The 19,042-nt window shown below is 42.2% G+C and overlaps 1 protein-coding gene across 1 annotated transcript in view; it reads right to left on the reverse strand.

Moving 5' to 3' along the window:
• Positions 1-19,042, reverse strand: part of gnb1l (G protein subunit beta 1 like) — a 61,450-nt gene that overhangs the window by 15,033 nt on the left and 27,375 nt on the right. The window contains exons 2-3 of the mRNA XM_062958535.1: positions 5,694-5,834; positions 5,250-5,378 (exon numbers count right to left, since the gene is read on the reverse strand). Coding sequence (XP_062814605.1) covers positions 5,250-5,378; positions 5,694-5,809 — 245 coding nt within the window. The 5' untranslated portion in view covers positions 5,810-5,834. The remainder of the gene's footprint in view (positions 1-5,249; positions 5,379-5,693; positions 5,835-19,042) is intronic.

Consider the following 19,042-nt stretch of genomic DNA (forward strand, 5'->3'; position numbering starts at 1 on the left):
TGGACCAAATCACACAAAATTTGGCCACAAAAGACATAGTCATCCAAGGAAGTGAGAGGAATCTCATCTATATATATATAAATGTAAAGTGCATAATTCCCATGGAGTAAACAACAAAACCACTGGACCAAATCACACCAAATTTGGCCACAAAATACATAGTCATCCAATCAATCTGCATGCGGCAGCGTGTCAGCAAAAATGGCTAGGCGTGTCAGTGCTGACACGCGTGTCATAGGTTGGTCATCACTGACCTAGAGACATGGGTCTCAGTCAGTGATATATGTAAGGACATAAAGGCCCAGGAAAAAAAATAAAAGCCACCAACAAAGCTCCTAACATCTAGCACTTGGGGTAGACGTTCCTAGACAATTCCCATCAGATCCAACCAACATAGTCAATGGCTGATCATGATGGAAGCTGTAATCTAATAGCCAGAGAGGAATCAGGTTGAGGAAGACAGATTTGGAAATATGGTTGATGGAGAACAGGCAACTCAAGCTATATTGTGTTCTTTTCACTCCAGGAGGTCATGAGTTCGAGGCCCGCTCGGAGCCTATGTTTGTTTGTCTTTGTTCTATGTTAAAAGGCATTGAATGTTTGCCTATATGTGTAATGTGATCTGCCCTGAGTCCCCTTCGGGGTGAGAAGGGCGGAATATACATGCTGTAAATAAATAATAAATAATTTTTCCCTCCCCTGAGGGATCTGTAGCATTAGGACCAAAATGTCTTCATTCAGAGCATTGTCAGACTATAAAGTTTGCTACCACAAGTTGTATTGATGGCTTGGAATAGTATCAACGGCTGTTGTCCCTATACTTCTCGCTGTATCAGGAGGTTGGTCACTGTGGGAACAGAATGCGAAACGACAAGTGCCCCACTTGTAATCCAGAATTTAGAATCCTCTTCTGATGTTCTAAATGCATAAACCCACAGGAAATCATCATTATACAGATCTGCCCTGTAAAGAAAACAGAGAGGGAAATGCTGCCACAATCAGTGGAAACCGCAGATTATATCTGCCTCGAAATGGTTTCCTTCTGATTCATCGAACAATAACATACCCTCAAACTATTCATTGGGTGATCAGGCACCCTGGGTATTTCAGGCTCCTCCTCCTCAGAGGAAATGCAGGGGGAAATGCTTGGCAATGAAACCAACTAAGAAACCAGGGATGTCTACAAAAAATTGCTCCGGATATAGTTCGATAAAAAATGAACAACTCCGCAACATCATGGACTCCGGTGCAAACTGGAACTTAGTTATTTGCTAACTTTTACACTTCTGAAACTTTTTGATGCTGCTCTTAGCTCAAAAAAAAAAAAAAAGGGGGGGGGGATCAACATGCGTATTTTGAGAGAGAAAAAAAATGCATTTTTCAAAAATATTATTTAAATGCAAATACATGTGCGGATATTGTTTTTCCATTGCTAATTACAGTGGGGAAGAGACAGGATGCAGGATAACAACAAAATCCAGAACCAATGTTTATTCATCTACCATTTAGTATGGTGCAGAGGATTATACAGTAGAGTCTCACTTATCCAACACTTGCTTATCCAACGTTCTGGATTATCCAACGCATTTTTGTAGTCAATGTTTTCAATACATCGTGATATTTTGGTGCTAGATTCATAAATACATTAATTACAACAGAACATTACTGCGTCTTGAACTACTTTTTCTGTCAAATTTGTTGTCTAACATGATGTTTTGGTGCTTAATTTGTAAAATCATAACCTAATTTGATGTTTAATAGGCTTCTCCATAATCTCTCCTTATTATCCAACATATTCGCTTATCCAACGTTCTGCCGGCCCATTTAATAATAATCTTAAATGAATCTATTGCACTTTATCTATTTAAAATTTGTAACTCATAATGTGCACCTTGCTTATCCGCTATTGCAACCTCATTGTTTTTAATTCAATGTTTTAATACCGCGTTGTGTTTTTTCGGCTGCTGTGTATATATTATTATTGGTTTTTATTATTGTTCTTTGTATCTGATTTTGCTGTAAGCCGCCCCGAGTCCCCTTCGGGGGAGATGGAGGCGGGATATAAATAAATTAATTATTATTATTATTACAGTAGAGTCTCACTTATCCAACATTCTGGATTATCCAACACATTTTTGTAGTCAATGTTTTCAATATATCATGATATTTTGGTGCGAAATTCGTAAATACATTAATTACTATGTAGTAGTAAGTAGTAAGTGCGTATTGAACTACTTTTTCTGCCAGATTCTGCCGGCCCGTTTATGTTGGATAAGTGAGACTCTACTGTATTTATAAGTGAGACTCTACTGTAATAATGAATGAGACATGGGAGATCTTGATTCAAGTTCCTCATTGAGGGGGTGGCGGCGGCGCATCTACACTGGAGAACTAATGCAGTTTGATACCACTTGAACTGCTATGGCTCAATGTTATGTATAACATCCAGGCAGTTGCTATTTTACAAGAGCTTTCTCCTTCTCTGTCAAAGAGTGCTGGGGCCTCACCAAACTACAAATCCCATGATTCCATAGCATGAACCCATTTGTAGAAGGGTAGGATGATTATTTGTTGTTCTAGTCTGAAAAAAAAGAGATTCGGATGAATGCTGGAAGCCAAGAAAATACACGCCCCTCAACACAGCATTAATTGCATTCCAAGGAGCAAAGACAACCGTAACTGCTGCATCCATGTTTTATTGACACAGTGTAATTAGAAAAACGAACAAACAGCGATAACCATCTGTAACACAATTAACATTACAAAAGAGAGATGAGCTGCGAACACAGTAAACAACAACCTGCATGCGGCACAGTAGCAGAAACATCAAACTGTGCAATCCGACATGGATGTCGAGATGGACGTAAATGTCTATCAGTGCAGATGACATCTCTCTTTAGCAACGCTAATTGTATTACAGATGGTTTACGCAGCTTGTTTATTTTTAGCCTGTGTTAAAATCAACATGAACTGAACGAGGATGAAAATTAAATCATTGAAACAGGAAGTAGACAGAGGTCCACTCTTGATTTTGATGGCGGAAAAGGTCACGTTTTGTCTTCAAATGTTTTTTGGCAGAGGAGTTGCCCTTTCCCCACGCTTGCCCCGAAGCCCAAAGGAGTCAGATTAGTAACTGGAGAAAGTAATTTGGGGCTTCTTCCAGAAACAACATGCGTGTGTGTGTGTGTGAACCTGCACACGCAGCCCCTAACTCCACCCCTAACTCTCGGCGTAGCCCCCGGGGTTAACACATTTGTGCCCTCTTGACTTATGGGCTTGGAAAGCTACGGATAACTGTCACCCTGAAAAGTTCCTTGTGTAGGTACTACTCACATTATAAAACCGTATATGTGCAATGGAAACCCTGTAATTAAGTTAACAACTCAAATTTAATGCTCGTCTTCTGGGGTGTGAATTGTGGTTATGCAGACGATAACAAATCTAAATGCTAATCAGGGCTGCTACAGAAGATGTCTTTTTGCGATAAACGTGTCAAAACATCTCCAAATCAGACCAAGGCCTTGGCAAACAACTCCGGCAGAAGGCGGAGCCTTGCGTCAGTCAAAACAACAAAGCATCCTCTGGTATCTCAAAGGCAAGTGGATTTATCATGGCAGGGGAGTTGGTGAAGTGGAGCTCAGCTGGTTTGATCTGGGAAACATCATCCTTCGCTCCCAGCTTGCATGCAAGCACATGCAATACTCCACAAAGTCCTATCATCTCATTATGGTATGGAAGCGGTCCTGGCCTCCTGAAGACCAATGAAGAACAAGCTCTTGCAGTTGGCATTAGGACACTGACAGATATAAACAAGTACCATACATACTTTTGTGTAAATCAACTTGCAGACAAAATGATGAATTTTGATATGATCCATGGATATGAATTCTTAGCCGCGGCCTCTATTTATCCACCAAGCAACAAAAGAGGGCTGAAGCAGTGCCACAGTAGAGAGCACATAGGACTTCTGCTTCTTTCAGGTTCTCCCAAGATAGGCTATGCTCTTGCCTTTTGCCACTCTTCTTGGAGAAGGGGATGGTTTCTTTTTTTAATCAGAGTTAACATATAGTATTTACATTGAGCCGTGGATAAGTATAAAACTTATACATGAGAATATAAGCGCTACAACTCTGAGATCTGTATGGTTTTTCCATTTGATCCTCCTCCCCCATCATGGTCAATCTGTGTCTCTTTGAAAGTCATTGGACTGCAACTCTGATCAACCCTAGCCTAGAGGAACTATGGGATTTGATCTGGAAAATAATATGCTTGCCATCCCCTGCTTTTAAGAATCCCAATTTCAGAGTATCTGTTAGATTGATATCAGAGACTGGAGAAACTGGTATATTTTGGAGCTGAACACCTACAATGTCTAATAATAATAATAATAATAATAATAATAATAATAATAATAATCTGCGTGCATCATCCAAAAATACATCACACAGTCCTAGTCACTTGAGAAGTGTTCAACTTGTGATTGTGTGATATGAAATCCAGCATATCTATCTTGTTTGCTGTGTCATAATAATAATAATAATAATAATAATAATAATAATAATAATAATAATAATGGGACTTCCGAATCCAGACTGACAAAGTTCTGGAACACAACACACCAGACATCACAGTTGTGGAAAAGAAAAAGGTTTGGATCATTGATGTCGCCATCCCAGGTGACAGTCGCATTGACAAAAAACAACAGGAAAAACTCAGCTGCTCTCAGGACCTCAAGATTGAACTTCAAAGACTCTGGCAGAAACCACTGCAGGTGGTCCCGGTGGTGATGGGCACACTGGGTGCCGTGCCAAAAGATCTCAGCCGGCATTTGGAAACAATAGACATAGACAAAATTACGATCTGCCAGCTGCAAAAGGCCACCCTGCTGGGATCTGCGCGCATCATCCAAAAATACATCACACAGTCCTAGACACTTGGGAAGTGTTTGACTTGTGATAAGAAAATCCAGCATGTCTATCTTGTTTGCTGTGTCATACAATAAAATAATAATAATAATAATAATAATAATAATAAGAAGAAGAAGAAGAAGAAGAAGAACAACAACAACAACAACAACAACAACAACAACATTTTTTATCTCTCCCCTTTGGCTTTACCACAGACCATGATGACTTGACCTTATCAGAACTTTAAACCAAATAATTTCCAAAATCTGAGGCTGTTTTTTGTTTATTGAAATCATATTAATTCCACAAAATGGAATTCCCTTTCAGAATTGTCTCACTCACCTCAGAAGTGCACTTCTTCTGTTGGGTAAGGTTTTCACGCAGTACACTGATTTTCCGCTGTGTCCTTCCAGTGTTCTGTGCACTCGGCGTGTCTTTAGATTCCAGAGATGGATCAATCCATTGGAAGAGCTACGAAAAACAGGGTTGAAATGGGAAGGAAACAAATGACAATTCCTTCAGCAACTGTTTGAAACCAGGCCAAATTCAGCTGTATTTTCAAAGGCATAGTACACTGAAATTGCCCATTTCACATAAGGCAGAAATGCTTTGTGGGCAAGGGAATTGGCCCACAATTTGCACGCTGGACAGCTTCATTTTCTGTGTGAGACCTGCTGGTGACACAATTGCCACTACTCATATTGGAATATTTTGTTGCAAGTAATATTTTGAGTTCATATAAACTGTATTCCATACACTTGGTTGGACTGTCCTTCCAGTACTCACCCAGAGAAAAGAAGGGGACATTCGAGTTCTGGATCTGAACAAGAAAAGCACAGGGTATTGACTGCATCATCTGCTCCCCGCAGAACATACACTGGATCCGGAGACGGGAGCGACATAACGGGAGTTATGTTTCAGAATCCCCTGTAACAGAAAACTGAAGTCAGAGGGAAGTACAAACACACCTCTCAGTCCTGAAGAGAGAAACAGGCTTCATTGGATTGACATGATCATAGATAATCTCCAAAGAGTAATGAGTGCTGTCCCTTTGCCAGTATAGATGTAGACTACAACCCTCTTCTTTGCTTTTTTGATCAACACGGATCCCCAAAGCAATTCATGATAATACCTGCTCAAAATAAAAGATTACAAACTATCAAAACGTCAACAAAAGCCACTGCAGAAAACGCGGATTGATCAACGCCCTACACTCTCTTGAATTTCTGAACCTATCTGAGATCCCAGTCACTTGTCGTCTTTTCAGAAAAATTATAAAGGGGAGAAATCCTACAATGTTGGTGCCACGTTTAAAAGGGTTTGCCCACTATGCCATACTTCATATGGCAAGAGAGCTGGATCTTAGAGGATGACCAAAGAGTGAAGATGAGAAACCCATGAGATCATAAGAAGAACTAGGTGTAGGTACAAAGAAGGCATTGCCTCCTCATAAGAATTGTATTTTTGTAGAGGCCTTGAGTCCCAATCTGACGGAAAGGCAGGATACAAATAAGGTGATAGGTGATGGATAGTGACAAGTAGAACCATCTCTTTCATGGAATTTCATTGGATGTTGCCGTTCAATGAACTGCACTTGACATGTAACCATTGAAGGTACAGGAATCAATTCCATCTTTTATTCTAGCAATCCCAACAGAGTGCCACCATTTGGAAGCAAACTCTAGCACATGCCCTGCCACGTATTTAAAACCTAGATCAACTAGATCCTTGCATGGATAATTCTTCATAGATTGCTTTGCAGAAAAACACCCCAACTTAGTCCTTACGTTTTTTCCAGATGTCCATGCATGCCACAATTTAATTTGGAATGTTTTACCCAGGCCCAGCAGTGGATGGGATTATATTTATTGAGTGTTCTCAAGGATTTTCACAGATATTGTTTTCCCTGCAGTATTGTGCATTTTATACCCAGGGCTCGTTGCCCGGCTTTCTTAAAAAGGGGGAAAGATATCATAATGATGAGTGTCAATCAAGGCAAATCTATCCAAGGGATTTGTTTCCACATTTGGAAAAGCACAGATGTTTTCAGACACCAAGAGCTGCAGATCTCGCTGTCGGGTGCAGTTGCGTAAACCAAAACGACTTTCAGTCCAACTGTAACATGTCTGCAAAGACGTAAATCCCATTGATTACCCTGGAACACATCTGAAATAAGTATGCTTAGGATAATGGTGTCCGTAACTCATGGGAAATTAAGGTAATTTTCATCCCAAATCCCTGTTTAAAGTTTGCTCTTTGGTTTCCCCTTTCTTTTAGTTTTCTCAGTTTCACAGCCACCGTGAGTTATATTTGCTGGGAGAGATCAATTTCGATCTTGGGTTTTATGATAATGGCATAGAATCTCCAAATTCCAACTTGAAGCTCATTGTGAAAGAGGTTTTACAAGCTACCCTTAATGTTCACACGCAATAAGTTAAGATGACAAATCCAACGTGCTTTGATGTAAACCACTCGGGCTGTCAGTTTTTATGATGTCACTCATCAATCCTGATGGATTACACTTTTTTACAAGGCTGCTCCCTTGGTTGATTCAAGTCCTTTGGTGTCTGCAGTGTTACCAAAATATCATGTTTGGGTGGTTTTGTAAAATCCCGTCACTTCCCTAACCATGCCAATGCGCTGGCGAACCTCCACAGAGTGGTGGCACGTGGGTTGTCCTCCTGTGGTTTCAAAGATGACTCCAGTTTTGTGAAAACATGCCACAAGGAGTTGAAGCAAAAGAAATATGCCCGTCGAGGGAGGGAATGAAAGAGGGAGGAAGGCAAGAAATGAAGCAGAGTCACCCCAGAGGCCATCTGGAAAGACGAGGCAGGATTTAATAGAGTTTTCTTCTTCCTAATTACCAACACGCAAGGCTTTTGCTGACAGAAGTCGAGTCTGTGTGTGTGAAGCCGGGGAGGGTTGTTATTAAGCTGGCATGAAACCCATGCTCCCCATGCATGTCTTAACAAGGGGACCATCACCAAAGGCTTGCAGACGTTCATGCTCAGGGGGGCGGTAGGAATCGCTCCCTGCAACTCTGCCCCAAATCCATTTGTGCACAAAGGTGAATACATCTTGTTTTGCCAAATGGTGCTTGCGAAGGCAATAAAACCCAAGGTGGGTTGTGAAACACCTTTTTTGTTCATTGTTTCCATGCTCTCGTCTTCCCATCCTTTGGAAGTCAAGCTCTGCCCCATAACAAACCATTTCAAAGGTAAACACAACAGACAGACTTGGAAGAGTAACAAGGGTGCCTCATGTGGCGGCTGCCAAGGTTGCTCCTGCCAAGCCCCAGCCATTCTCCTTCTTAGACCCTCTGAAGCCATGGTTCTCAAAGCGTTTGGGTTATGGAACCCTTCAAGAGACTGCTCTTTTCCCGCAGAACCTTGATTTTCCTGCAGAACCCTATCCCTAAGCCTTGGGAAACCACAAAGTCCTTTATTCATTCATCTACTCCTGTTTCCCAAGTGTTGTGTATAATGTAGTAAGGTAAAGGTAAAGGTTTCCCCTGACGTTAAGTCCAGTCATGTCTGACTCTGGGGGTTGGTGCTCATCTATAATAATATAATAATAACTTTATTTTTATACCCCGCCCCATCTCCCCGGAGGGACTCGGAGCGGCTTACATGGGGCCATGCCCGACATAAAAATACAATAACAGCGATAGAACAGTAAAAACAATTTCACACATCAATAAGACATCAACATCAGTAAAACAGTCATAAAAATCAATATACTGCATAAAATATTAAAAACGGGAGGCTAAAAACAGATCTGGGCCAAAGTGCAGAATGACATCTCCATTTCTAAGCTGAAGAGCCGGCGTTGTCCGTAGACACCTCCAAGGTCATGTGGCCATTGGCATGACTGCATGGAGCGCTGTTACCTTCCCGCCGAAGCGGTGCCTATTTATCTATTCACATTGGCATGTTTTCGAACCGCTAGGTTGGCAGAAGCTGGAGCTAACAGCAGGCACTCATTCCGCTCCCAGGATTTGAACCTGGGACCTTTCCGTCTGCAAGTTCAGCAGCTCAGTGCTAAGCCACCGGGGCGAAGTAGGTTTGGAAATAAAACAAACATTTGAAATACAACTACATGAACAAGAAAATCTTGAAAATAACCACAAACATTTATTTTGGTACAGGAGAATATTGGATTCACACCTAAAGTGATGGAGCTTCCAGTGGCCTAGGGGATGAAAGCCTTGTGACTTGAAGGTTGGGTTGCTGACCTGAAGGCTGCCAGGTTCGAATCCCACCCAGGGAGAGCGCGGATGAGCTCCCTCTCTCAGCCTCCCACAAGGATGGTAAAACATCAAAACATCCGGGCGTCCCCTGGGCAACGTCCTTGCAGACGGCCAATTCTCTCATTCCAGAAGCAATTCTGGTTCCTCCTGACATGAAAAAAACAAACAAAAAAAACCCTAAAGTGATGAATAAAATTATTTCATTTTTGTACTTAAAATACTGGGTATGTAAAATCCAGGGCGGCATCCAACTCCTATTTTTTTTTGCTCTGCATTTTACCTACATTGCTTCAAATATCTCAAGCAACCCTGCAAACATCTTTTATATTATTATATTGATTTAAGGGCTTCTAAGGCTTATCTTTACTTCCAGGTTATCACCAAAAGATCCCCCACTTACTAATTAATTGTAGTGTTTTATTTTTTTTTCAAATATAGCGATGTCAGAAGGATTACTCCCTCTCCCATTTTAAAACATTCCCAGAGCTGCTGAAACAGTAACTTATCCCCATAGGAAAAAAAATCCAGCCGAATACAACAACTCTCCTGTTCCCACCCCTGTCACTTGCATTTCCATCACACATTGAAGCAAAAACAAAATTTCTGGTCGAATACCATCCAGTCGTTTGTCCTTCTCCCAGTCCAAACAGCCCAAGCAACATGAGCGGAGAGTAAAAAGGCTATCTTTCTCTCCGCTTGTAAGAGAAATCAAGAGACAGTGGCCAAAGGAAGCACACATACAAACACACACACACATGTCAGCTATACCAGAAATAAATCTCCTACCTAGCCAGGTACATCTGGCAAACCTATTGAGGAGACTCAAACCAGCAGGTGTGCAGCCATAATTATGGACACCCAAGAATCTGACACATCCAGGTGTGCTACTGATCAAATATATGAAATCCCTGGTATTCTTTGGAAATTCCAAGCCTGCCAGGTGCCAACCTCGCAAAGGGAAGCAAGATTAAAGAATTAGAAGCTCGGCTTCAAAGTGCTGGCACACACAAACCCTCCTGTCCTTTGCCTTTGCCACGGACTAATCGTGTAAGCGCTTCCTCAAATGCAAGCCCTAGTCCAGTTCAACAGGCCAGATCCCCAGGTAGAAGGCTGAAACGTGACTTTAGAGCTAAATGCTAACAGCCGTGATTCCCAAAGTAGGTGCTACCGCCCCCTGGTGGACGCTGCAGTGATCCAGGGGGGCGGTGATGGCCACAGGTGCATTTGGGGGCAATGAATAACTAAAAGATTTAGAAAAATTGATTTATGTATTCCGCTCATAGCGGGGCCTCTTCCGAGAGCGTGAGACACAGTTGAATCTCTACCCCTCTCCTGAGGCACCTATTAGGACACAGGGGTGGGGCCATGGGCGGGGCCTCCTTCCAAGAGCCCGAGACAGGGCTGAGCCTCTGTAGACCTCCCCTGAGGCGCTTGTTAGAACACGGGGGCAGAGTATAGAGGTTCAGCCCCATCAGGCACTCGGGAAGAGGCCCCGCCCCTTCCTCTAGCCCCGCCCCCTGTGTCCTGGCAGGTGCCACAGGACAGGGATAGAAGCTCAGCCCTGTCTCAGGGCTCGTAACACCGCCCATCCCAGTCATAGCTGCCCATTTGTGTATACAACAATGTATACAACATGACTCTTGTATCTGTGGTTTTCTTTATCTACGCCCCTTCCTCTAGCCCCGCCCCCTGTGTCCTGGCAGGTGCCACAGGACAGGGATAGAAGCTCAGCCCTGTCTCAGGGCTCGTAACACCGCCCATCCCAGTCATAGCTGCCCATTTGTGTATACAACAATGTATACAACATGACTCTTGTATCTGTGGTTTTCTTTATCTACGCCCCTTCCTCTAGCCCCGCCCCCTGTGTCCTGGCAGGTGCCACAGGACAGGGATAGAAGCTCAGCCCTGTCTCAGGGCTCGTAACACCGCCCATCCCAGTCATAGCTGCCCATTTGTGTATACAACAATGTATACAACATGACTCTTGTATCTGTGGTTTTCTTTATCTACGCCCCTTCCTCTAGCCCCGCCCCCTGTGTCCTGGCAGGTGCCACAGGACAGGGATAGAAGCTCAGCCCTGTCTCAGGGCTCGTAACACCGCCCATCCCAGTCATAGCTGCCCATTTGTGTATACAACAATGTATACAACATGACTCTTGTATCTGTGGTTTTCTTTATCTACGCCCCTTCCTCTAGCCCCGCCCCCTGTGTCCTGGCAGGTGCCACAGGACAGGGATAGAAGCTCAGCCCTGTCTCAGGGCTCGTAACACCGCCCATCCCAGTCATAGCTGCCCATCTGTGTATACAACAATGTATACAACATGACTCTTGTATCTGTGGTTTTCTTTATCTACGCCCCTTCCTCTAGCCCCGCCCCCTGTGTCCTGGCAGGTGCCACAGGACAGGGATAGAAGCTCAGCCCTGTCTCAGGGCTCGTAACACCGCCCATCCCAGTCATAGCTGCCCATCTGTGTATACAACAATGTATACAACATGACTCTTGTATCTGTGGTTTTCTTTATCTACGTCCAACACTGATGAAACTTAGGGGGGAAAAACTGCTCCCAAATTAAATTTGGGGAGATGTTTGGGGCCCCAAGAGAAGCATATGGCACCTGGGCTGCTCTTTGCCTATCATAGATATAAACTAAATAGTTTAACAACCTGCCATCAAGAATAGCCAGGCAATTGAGCTCAGCAAACACAATGAATGGGATGAATTTCACTCATTAGACTGTGAACTGCCACAAATCATTATACTGTTTGCTCTTATTTTGTTTGCAGTAAACATCTGGCGGTGTGTGACTATGCTTTCAAGTCACCTGCTGATATATGAATTTCATAAGGTTTCCTTAGGCAAGGAATATTCAGAAGTGAATTTTCCCAGATCCTTCCTTTGCAAAATTGCCTACAGGCTCCCATCCAAGCACTAACCAGGGTTGAACCTGCTGAGCTTCCAAAATCAGATAGGATGTGGTGCCTTTAGAATATTTCCATCTAAACATCTGCCTAGCAATTCTAATTAAATTTACTGCTGCATTTCCTCAACAGATAATGAAATTAATTGGAAAACATCCTGTAATCACGATACCTTTGTTTTAAGCCTTATTCATCCTGTTTCCAGAGACTCGGAAAATGACGCAACGCTGATGCCCTTGGAAGTTTTAAATCGGAAGACGCAAAGGGTGTTCTCATCAGATTGCTGATTTTATCCTCCGTCTATGGGCCAATAGTTGCTACCCGATACCTGTCATTGCCTCTGTCTGGATTGACCAAATGTGCTTTTGTTTTTAGAAACAGACTGAAATAATAAATGCTGCCAGCACCCTACATTTTAGACCGACGCTAGACCTTCTAGTATTTAAATCTTCATCAAAATACAGAAGATTCAGGCACAGTGTCATGCATTTAAGACTAAAATACAAGGCATCTCTATTCAACAGGATTTACTTTTACCACTCATCGTTCCTAAACCATAGCCAATTTGGATAGGACTAACTAGGCATATTTCTAAACTACTGTATTTCTTCCATTCCAAGACACACTTTTTTCCGATATAAATATCTCTATGTCTCAGATGTATTTTTGTTGATGGTGATAGGATTGAGAGTAGGTTGAGTCTTACAATCGGTGACATATCACAGTTGAAAAAAATACAGTATTATTTGCCAATCAATGTCATGCCATGGATTCAATTTGAGATGTAGAGACTGTCACTATCCATTGCTTGCCTGACTAGTAAACAATAGTTAGATGAACAGAAAATGAATGATGAAATCTATGTGCAAGGGGAAGTTTTTCTCCCAATCTAAAACAAATCCCTATCAAAGATAAACTAGATCTCTACCTGTTGTCTTTCTACTGGCAAGAAAAGGAGATTCATTCATTGGCAATTTTCATTGGTTGCAGAAATGGCTTTTAACTTAATGAGTGCTCCACTTGGTTTTACTTGTGCTTTAAAATTATATTTTACTAGCTGTGCCCATCCACGCGTTGCTGTGACGTTGTCTGGTGGTGTTGGTGAGAAATTGTTGAGGTAGTGGTGGTATTGAATGTCTGTTGTATGGTTGTCTTTATGTTCAGTATGCACACTGAAGTGGATTATATGGCAGTGTGGAGTCAAGATAATCCAGTTCAAAGCAGATAATATGATTCTAAATGGGTTATATAGCTGTGTGGAAGGGCCTTGAGTCTACACTGCCATATAATCCAGTGCAAATTAGATAATCTGTGGAAGAGGCCTAAGTGAGGCCTAACTGTGCCTGTCCCCTGGGCTGAGTAGGTTGCTAGGAGACCAAGTGGGTGGAGCTTAGCCTTCTAACTGGCAGCAATGGGATAAAAACTATTATTCCTCTCCCTCTAATTAGGACTTTATTTTTCTTTTCTTTTTTGTATCAACCTAGAGGCATGGATGATGGGTTGTGTTGTCAAATTTCGAGGTTGGAGGGCCTGTAGTTTTGTTGTTTTGTGGGTCGCCATGATGCCATCACTCTTTTATATATATCGATGGTATGACCCCCGTATTATGGATACCTGAAACCACAAATAACAGTGAACTCTATGTATTGTCGAAGGCTTTCATGGCCGGAATCCCTGGGTAAGTTTTCCGGACCGTATGGCCATGTTGCAGAAGCATTCTCTCCTGACGTTTCACCCACATCTATGACAGGCATCCTCAGAGGTTGTGAGTGTCAATTAGCAGCGAAGCAGTAGTTGGATGGAATCAGTGGAACGCAGAACAAAGAGACACCCAGAGACGCTGGTAAAACTATATACAGTAGAGTCTCACTTATCCAACATAAACGGGCCGGCAGAATGTTGGATAAGCGAATATGTTGGATAATAAGGAGGGATTAAGGAAAAGCCTATTACACATCAAATTAGGTTATGATTTTACAAATTAAGCACCAAAACATCATGTTATACAACAAATTTGACAGAAAAAGTAGTGCAATACTCAGTAATGCTACGTAGTAATTACTGTATTTATGAATTTAGCACCAAAATATCACGATGTATTGAAAACATTGACTACAAAAATGCGTTGATTAATCCAGAATGTTGGATAAGCGAGTGTTGGATAAGTGAGACTCTACTGTACAAAGTTTTACTGTACAAGACAAACAGACTTGCAGACAAACACAGGACTCTCACTCTAGGCAAACAGAACAGAACTGAACTGATGCAATCAGTAATGCATACACACTTGTGTCTGGACACTCCCCAGTTCCAGCCACACATCAAGGTCATCACAGCTTCTCAGTAATTAACTCTTTACAGACTATGTTACACTCTGGATGATGCAATCAGTATGCAATACAAACCAAGAAACAAATTGCATTTAAACACTATCAATACCCAAATCCCACATTAACAGTGAGGTCTGTTGGAACAGGTCTATGAGGTTTCCAACAACCTCTGAGGATGCCTGCCATAGATGTGGGCGAAATGTCAGGAGAGAATGCTTCTGGAACATGGCCATACAGCCTAGAAAACTCACAGCAACTTAGTGAACCCTATGTTTTGACTACGTTTGGATCAGAAGCATACTTTGGACCTAGGAAGGCCCACAAATAGTTCCAGGATAGAATACTTTCTGAAGCATGAATATCAAATCTGTGGATCAGGGGATCATGCTGCTCTTATATTTTATGGCTTCCACTCCCTGGATGTATTTGTATGTACTGTTAAGCTACCCATTTGTGAGAGAAAAGTGTGAGACACATTGAATAAATCAAGCAATAAGGTTCTGAGCTTGCAAAGCATACATGATCCACCGAATCGCAGTGCCAAAGATTATGAATTTCTCCATTTTTTATTTGCATCCCACTCTACCTAACAAAGAGCTGAGAGTATTCTGGGATTGTCAATATTAACTCAAGAAGCACGGGGGAAGCCAATAAAATCTGGATTTCAACGGACACTGAAACCTTCCAAGTTACTTTTATCAGCCATCCCTCTCGCTAACCACAAACAGGCCAACCTTCCAAATTGGGAGTATTTTACTTGAAGTAAATAATGCCCTGTACGTAAAATGAAGCGGTATCAAATGTGACTCTCTGAAAATGTGGAATCTGAGCTGGTGCCTTAAGGATCACTCCCAAATGCTTCCATCTGTGTGTTGTGAAATTTCTTTATAACCGCTTTCCATATGAAAACATGCATTCGGCAAAGGAGCAAAACTAAGAAGGATGGTAATTATTTTAGGACACCAAGCGAGCATATGGATCTCATTGCCATTGATATATTTTAGTCAGGGAAACCAAAAAAAGCTATTAATCAATACATTCACCCATATATTAACATAAACATTCATCATTCTAATACTCCCGGTGTGTCACACTGATAATTCTTTTGCCGTCTTTCACTCTGACACATTTGCCTTCAGCTATCAGCTGGTTGACCTTTCTAAATACAGTTAAAACAGTCTGGGCACTGAAAATGTTTCTTAGAGTCTACAACGGCCAAATAGCAGGGCAACATGGAAACATCTACCCAAAAAATGGAGAGGCGGGTGGAAGAGAAACCACCTTTTTGAAGAGCGCCAAATTCGGCCTCTGCTTCGACACATGAAACATCAAAATGTGGCATGAAAACACATTGCAAATCCGGAGCGTGTGCAGAGGGAAAAGGGGTTGTTTTCTTCCACTTAGGCATGCGTCCTCAGATAAAACATAATGATGAAATAGAAGAAAGAGTAAGTAATCCCTTAATTAATTTGATTCCGAAGGCACTGGGATTCATTTGCATGGCTTTCCTCCCCCAGGATCTCGATTTCCATGCAAAATGTATTTGTGCAAGACGTGGTTGGGAAGCAGCCCAATGGAGGGAGGGGAGGGGGCAAACATGTAGAAACATGTTCCATTAACCACTGGATCCCGCTACTGCCATGGAATGTTTATCAACTGAATTTGCTCTCCCTCTCTCTCCCTCTCCAGGAGCTAGAACTCAAAGTCAACCAAGGGCAGGAGTTGTAGGACAGACGAGAAGAACGACAAAACGACCCCCGTATCCGCAGGGGAGACATTCCTGAACGTACTGTGGAAACAGGTAAATGTGTATAATAGTAAACCCTAAGTGACTGCCATCAACTTATACATGTGGTCGACTATACAAGAAGGTCGACGTATACATGAGGATTGTATATACTCGTGTGTAGGTCTACCTCATGTATAAGTCGAGAACAGGTTTGGAGGCCAAAATTATGGCTTTTGATATGACCATGGACATATTGAGAGAGAAAAGCACCAATGCCATGATCAGAGAAAAGGATGGTTCCTTTTTTTATAAATACGAGGGCTATCCAGAAAGTAGATTACGTTTTGGAATTAAAAATGAACAAAGTATAGGAGAAAATATTTCCCATATGCAGCTGAAAGCCACACCCAAATACCACTTCTCAACATAGTCCCCATTGAAATCTAGGCAGTTATCATAGCGATAAAAGAGTTTGGAAAGTCCTTCCCCACCAAACTTCGCCACTTGGCTTGCGTCCTCAACCAGGCGGGCGTCCCTTCCTGCAGCTGCGCATGTGTATGTGCTTTTGCAAGGAGCACACCTTTCCTGTCCCAAAAAACGGTCGCCATAACCTTCCTTGCAAGCATTTGTAAAACAGAAGAGCGATCCCATCCGCTCTAGTAATGATATCTAATAGTGGGGGATACTGGAGTTGCATCTGGAGGGCCACATAAAATAACATGGTGCGCCGGATTCGGCCTGTGGGTTTTGAGTTTGACATATGCACGTTACATAGTCTACCAAGTCAGATAACTCTAAACACAGATTTACAGATAGGACAGTCATGGTTATTAGTCATGAGGGATATATGGAACATCTAGGGAGATTCCAGGTATCACTTTCTAGCTCATGACTTACACATGCCTACATAGGCATTGTGATGTATTTCACATCTATTGCTGGGTGGCTACACTAGGGATGCCTATACCTTAGCATAGTGCTTGGTATGTAGCAAAATCAAGGCTTAGTTTCTGGAATATCTGTACTATTCGCAAGCCATGGTTGGTTGAATCCATGGATGCAGAACTCATGAATACAGAGGTCGAACTGCATTCAGGACAGGACAGAAACTGGCCCAACTTGCATGTGTCCTGCAGGGATCAGCTACAATGAGCATATGAGAACCCATGTGGATATGCTCTTCTAGAAATTCACAGGAGACTACCCAATGTCCTTGAAAAAGTCAACTATACAAGACAGGCAGATATGACATGGAGAAAGGAGTCGTGCATGGATCTGGGGGTGGTCATGCAGGCTTGGAAGTGAATTTGGTTCCACACACAAGACAAAATCATGGCAAGGGCTGGGCTGTGGCACAGCTGGCTAGTAACCAGCTGCAATAAATCACTACTGACCGAGAGGTCATGAGTTCAAAGCCCGGGTCGGGTTAAGCCCCCGACCATTAAATAGCCCGGCTTGCTGTTGACCTATGCAGCCCCGAAAGACAGTTGCATCTGTCAAGTAGGGAAATTTAGGTACGCTTTATGCGGAAGGCTAATTTAACTAATTTACAACACCATAAAACTGCCAGCAAAACATGAAGAAAGGAATGAGGAAGTACAGTCACTAGTGGACGGTGAAGCAACAGCTCCCCCTGTGGCCGTAATCGTGAAGCTGGAAAAATGTTAAATGCCTCTGTGTCTGTCTATACTGTATGTTGTTTGTCTGTTGGCATTGAATGTTTGCCATATATGTGTTCATTGTAATCCGCCCTGAGTCTCCTTCAGGGTGAGAAGGGCAGAATATAAAGACTGTAAATAAATAAATGAATAAATAAATAAGGTGATAAACCAAGGACCACAGAAATGATTCCTTGGAAGCTGTGCAGTTATCTGTCAAGTTGAGATTGGTTGGCCCGGCCCCTTTAATGAGAGGTGCCGCAAGAGCAGACACAAGCTTCGTGTAAGCGAGGCTTTGCGAAGAATGTCCTTAGACAGCACCGGTTTAATTAAACACCTTCCAGACATTTTAGCAGACATTTCCTGAAAAAAAAAAAAGCTCATTTGGAAGAGGCGGGTTTCTCTCTCTCTCTCTCTTTTTAATAAAAAGAGGGTAAATGACAGAAGTAGGAGTATATCAAGTTGTTACAATATCTGAAATTAATCGGGCCCGAGCTGCAATTAAGGACTCCGTAATTTCCAGCAATTTAAAGCTGCACTTCATTTGAAATCTAATTAATCCTAGACAAATATTTTTCCCATGACAAACTTTTTTTAATGATTGCTCGATTTATTCTCTTCTAATTACTCTTTAATTAATCTAGCCTTAATATAACATTATAGTGTCTTTGGCAGCCAACCAACAGAAGACGGTAAGCTGATTGCAATGCCGTTGCGCAAGGGCTCCACTCAACAGAATGCCACTTTCAACACCCCATTTATTTATTTGTCTGTTCTGTTACTTTCCTTTCCCACCCACAGGGCATACGAGCATGATACATGATAGACACCTCGCATCGTTTTCTTCTTTGAAAAGGTGAGGCATGTCATTACGGTTTTTTTTTTAAAAAAGCAATTTTGAACGTCAAAATAAGAACGTTGCCTTCTGTATCAAAACGGCAACTTTGGGAAAAAAATGTATATCCAGGTCTTTGGAAAGTTTAGTTTTGGACAAAAGTTCCTAAGATATCCCAGCCAGTCAGAGTAATTATTTATTTTATTTATTTAATTAGGCCTGGTTGACTCAGGCATTCTGGAAACTGTAGTCCAGAATGGGCAATTTTCCAAAATTGGAGCATGCTGCTACAAAAATGAGCATGCCAAGGGAGAAGAATCGCTTCCAATTTGGGTCCAAATCATGCTTATATCACAACTCGCTGTGCCCGGCCACACATTTATTATTTTTCTGTATTATTATTGGTTTTATTACA

This window comes from Anolis carolinensis, chromosome X (genome assembly GCF_035594765.1).
Source record: "Anolis carolinensis isolate JA03-04 chromosome X, rAnoCar3.1.pri, whole genome shotgun sequence".
NCBI classification, from domain to species: Eukaryota; Metazoa; Chordata; class Lepidosauria; order Squamata; family Dactyloidae; genus Anolis; species Anolis carolinensis.